This window comes from Achroia grisella, unplaced genomic scaffold (assembly GCF_030625045.1).
Source record: "Achroia grisella isolate CSIRO2021 unplaced genomic scaffold, CSIRO_AGI_Agris_v1 utg109, whole genome shotgun sequence".
Lineage (NCBI taxonomy): Eukaryota > Metazoa > Arthropoda > Insecta > Lepidoptera > Pyralidae > Achroia > Achroia grisella.
Genome location: NW_026712573.1, coordinates 8508453 through 8512829, shown reverse-complemented (window position 1 = coordinate 8512829; position 4377 = coordinate 8508453). Strand labels below are relative to the sequence as shown.

Here is a 4377-nt window from a genome sequence, read left to right as displayed (position 1 = left end):
TTGCTACACAATGAGATATTAACTTTAAGAAAACTTATAGATTACATCGATGTACTTAATTTTTGGTCACATTCTTAATAATAAAACTTACAAATTAACTTTGGTGTTAAAGCATTAAATTTAATTTGCCATTAAAACTTTATGAGTTAACACAGTTTATTACTAACAATCACGCGTGTAAAAAATAATATTGTAATTATTAAAATATATTTTAAACAAACACTATAATAGCAACATAAGGGATAATTTTAATTTTTAAATAAAACGGTATCTACTTCTATTCACAATAATGTACCTATCTAATATCTAGTAAGTAGATTATTGTAAACGAAGTTCGATTATAAGTTATCTGAATAACTAATGCCACTATTTTCAAATGAATTAATAATCTAAAGTCAAATTACAACATTCGTCATTTAATTAATTTAATTTCTATTGCATTAATTATGGATGGTTATAAAAAGGAGCGCAGCATTGAGTCGCTTTAAAGACGACAGTTTTTTTTTACAATACGGTATAGTTGAACAAAAAATGCAGACACTACATGAAGATTTGTTCTTGGAATATCGTCCAGACACATTGCAGGCAGTTAGAAAGTTATATGATATGGACAAAGCAGGAAGCATGGATGAAGCTATAAATATAATTGAGGAATGGATAAAAAAGCAAAAACATTTTACTAACAAAGAATTTGGTAAGTCATAATAGTGTCTTCTTGTAAGACAACTTAATAGAGGTTTTTCAGTAGTTACCATCTTTTCCTATAAATTCAATTTATCCTGCACATGATTATAATGTGAGATAAAGTTGTGAAATTACACAGTCCAGGGACATTATATTGTAGTACTTGAGAATGGCAATGGAGTGCTCACAGAAGTTCATAATATAATAATAATGATCACAATTCTGGATTCCGAAATTAATTAGTTGTAACAAGTAATAATTTATATAATATAGCTACGGTAACACATAGAGCCTTACAGACTTTCTTTAGAATTATGATATTATGTCTTACCTTATATCTACTTACCTATTAATATTTGCTAAATTTTGTAGATAGAGAATATTTAGAGAGGCTAATAATAGCAAGTAAAGGATCAGTGGAGCGAACGAAAAATAGATTAGATAAAATATGCACTTCGAGAAATTTAGTGCCAGAATTCATAGCTACGATAAATGTTAAGGAATTCAAACCAATACCTGCATTGTAAGTATTTTTTAATCAATTCTAATATTTTATAAGAACAAAAGAAGAAAGAGAGAGGTTCCTATACTCACGAAACAATTTCTTTATTTATTTGTATACAAAAAATTTAGAAATAAATATACATATTTGACTGGTGTGACATGTAAAGTTACTATATAATTTTATATTTTATTGTGATTATGATATATTAACATTTACGAATACAGATATGTTTCTTTTTAACACAATCTGATTAACTGAATAACTCTAAAGTATAATTTTTAGATTTGTACATTTCAATATTGTACAAGTTAGATCAAGAAACCTTAAAAGAAAATATATATTATATAATCATTTATGTTCACAATTGCATCTTATTACAGCGTCGACCTTTTCCTACCGAAACTTACACCTGATCATGACAGAGTTTATATGTTAAAGTTTGTTGGTAAGGAACTCAACAAATGTTCGTTATTGGACCTCTACAAAAGAGGAATTTTAGTAAGTTCCTATCTTTGTTCATTAATCCTTTTACGCTTTGGACATCTCGGATAACTTGCGAGTTCTTCTTTGTTTAAAAGTATGTGGTGTGCTCTAATTGCTAACTTGATATAAATGAATTTAAACCCTGGAAGATCCCTGATATTCCAGTCTATATACTATTACAATTAAATTCGAGCAATTGCCTTTAGAATTTAAATTGTTTATGTGTTTTAATTACGCTTAAATTCAGACCCATATTGACTAAAAGTCGATATTTTTATTGTTTAAATTATAAATCGTCATCATACAGTATTATATTTAAATATGTAAGTTCACAAGTTATCTAGTATTTACAGTACAAGAATTGCTTGGTTTGGGACTTTCATATGTACACACACTTGGTTATTAATACGTAAACAGATAAATGATAAAGATTTTCTTCAACTTCTCTTGAATATTATATGTATCTATGTTTAATTGAAGAATAATAACGACCATAATATGAAAATATTTTTGTGTTTCAGTATTGGGAGTATATTTTTAAAAATGATTATAGTTCAAGTTTTAAATTTTTTATGACTTGAGGGATGCCAGTTTACCGGAAGTCATAAAAAAGATCAATATTTTAGAATTCAGTCAAATGTTCATGTTATTTGTAGTAAGAAATTATAATATAATTAAAATTATGTCATTAACAGTAACTAATAGATTTACATATTTATCGTGTTCATTTACCTGAAAATAAGAAAAACAATTCATATTAAGTAATTAGTATAGGTATTAAATTAAACTCTTTAGTAAGTTAATCCGCTTATAAAGTGCGAAAAAATTGCTCAGACACATTTTCTGTAACACTTATTATATTTAAAAAATACATGTAATTTTAAATTGCATTTCTATTTCAGGAAGCATTTGGTGTGAGGTTTAAAGCATTGCATCTGTTAACTCCATCGAGAGTAGTTGATACACTGGTGACGTTCCTCAAACTTTTGACTGGTCAGAAAATGGGCGACCGTTTTATAGTAAACTCGACGTTGGAGACCCTCTATGAATTTATGCCGAAAGAAGTTCTTCCGTATAAATATGGTGGTGAAGCAAAGCCTTATTTGAAATTACAAGGTCAAGAATTTTTTTATTGTTTTATCTAAAATACAATATGAATATTTGCCTTATTATCAGACTTTAATCTTAACATCAGCAGATATCATAACAATAAACAGTTGAAAAAAATTTCGCGCGTCATTGACCATTGAGATTCTGTCATTGTAAATACTAGACAATGTTTAGTACCTAAATTACACACACAACGGCCCAGATGAGAGGCAAAGTACGGAGAATAGAGCCCATATTACATTGGTACCTAAGTTCGTGATAATGATAATGATGCACTTTGCATATTCATTTTAGCCCAAAATTAAGTAATGTAGCAACTAATTGCATTCCATTAAATTTCGGACTTCCTTGATAAAAATGTAAATAAGATAGATAAAAGAGCAAAACAATATTGACATAGTAACCAAAATAACTTTACTAATATACATTATTTCTACGGTTTTACGAACAAATTATTTTTACATTTGTAATGAACTCAATTGTGAAGTAACTAAAATTTGCCAAGAAAACATAATACTGATTCTATTAATAACCTTTTATTTATTATGAATGAAAAATATTATCATTACTTATTGAACAGAAAGTTATCAGGCCGTGAATATAATTCTTTTTTTATTCACTTCTAATATTTTTTTGCAGAGGACTTTCACGAAGCTTTGAGTTCAAAGGAATTCATAGAATACATGATGAAAACAAAAGATTACAAAACCGACGAGTCCCTTAGAAGTGTAGATAAATTTAAAGAACAATATATGGGAATTCCTGGCACATTTAGAAACATAAATTTGGACTAATATTAGTGCCTGCTTTGATGTGGTATAACGTAGTGCAAATAATTAATAGGAATTGGATGATTGTATAAAATGTTCTCTTTCATAGTTTGGTTACAGTATTATAAATGAAAATAAAGTTTTATAGCAAATATTCAATAATGTATTTTTATTAGATCTATACATATGTATACGTGACGTGACTATATCGTATATAATATAGATATATCGTAGAATCGATTGTACCATAAAGTTATCGACTACCCAGGAAAGTGGTGCTATTTTATCTGTCGACAGTAGTATTATTAGTGGACTAACACAAAATCTAAAAGAAAGGTCGACCTTTTTTTAGATTTTCGATTAGTAAAATTATTTCTAGTCATATGTGTCTTTTTATGTAGTAGAATAATTATTTAAGTCTTTCTAACAATTATTTAGAATTGATGGTACCAGCTTTACTTAATTTAGGACTAGTTAGCCCTATATGAGTTATGCATCTGACATGTAGTTAATATAATTATAGATTTTTTTATCGAGTGACTTTTGACCATAGGTTTACTGGATGGGAACATAATTATTAAAATTTGACTGGGCTTTGTTTTTCATTTATGGCATAATTATTCACTTTTGAAGCTGGCGAACCGACATTGTTTACTGTCGCCATGATGTATCGCATAAACAACATGTTGACGTGTACGTACACGGCTATTAGCGCCCCTAGCGGTGAATAATGAAACTGTTTTACGATGGCCTTACAATGTTTGGAACAGTCGTGTATCTAACTGTTTATATTGTTTAACGGTATTGATTCCTTTGATCGTTACA

The 4377-nt window shown here is 28.2% G+C and overlaps 1 protein-coding gene across 1 annotated transcript; it reads left to right on the top strand.

The window, feature by feature from the left end:
* Window positions 1-531: 531 nt before the first annotated feature.
* On the top strand, window positions 532-3639 carry LOC131844026 (uncharacterized). Its single transcript, XM_059192814.1, has 5 exons — window positions 532-698; window positions 1061-1207; window positions 1570-1687; window positions 2575-2788; window positions 3422-3639. Exons 1-5 carry the CDS (start codon window positions 532-534, stop codon window positions 3574-3576), a joined length of 801 nt encoding a protein of 266 aa, XP_059048797.1. The 3' UTR covers window positions 3577-3639.
* Window positions 3640-4377: the final 738 nt, after the last annotated feature.

Coding starts and splice junctions, on each gene's coding strand:
- LOC131844026 (XM_059192814.1), top strand. CDS start 532: ATGCAGACACTACATGAAGATTTGTTCTTGGAATATCGTCCAGACACA. Junction 699..1,060: donor ACTAACAAAGAATTTGGTAA/GTCATAATAGTG, acceptor TTTTGTAGATAG/AGAATATTTAGAGAGGCTAA. Junction 1,688..2,574: donor TCTACAAAAGAGGAATTTTA/GTAAGTTCCTAT, acceptor TTTCTATTTCAG/GAAGCATTTGGTGTGAGGTT.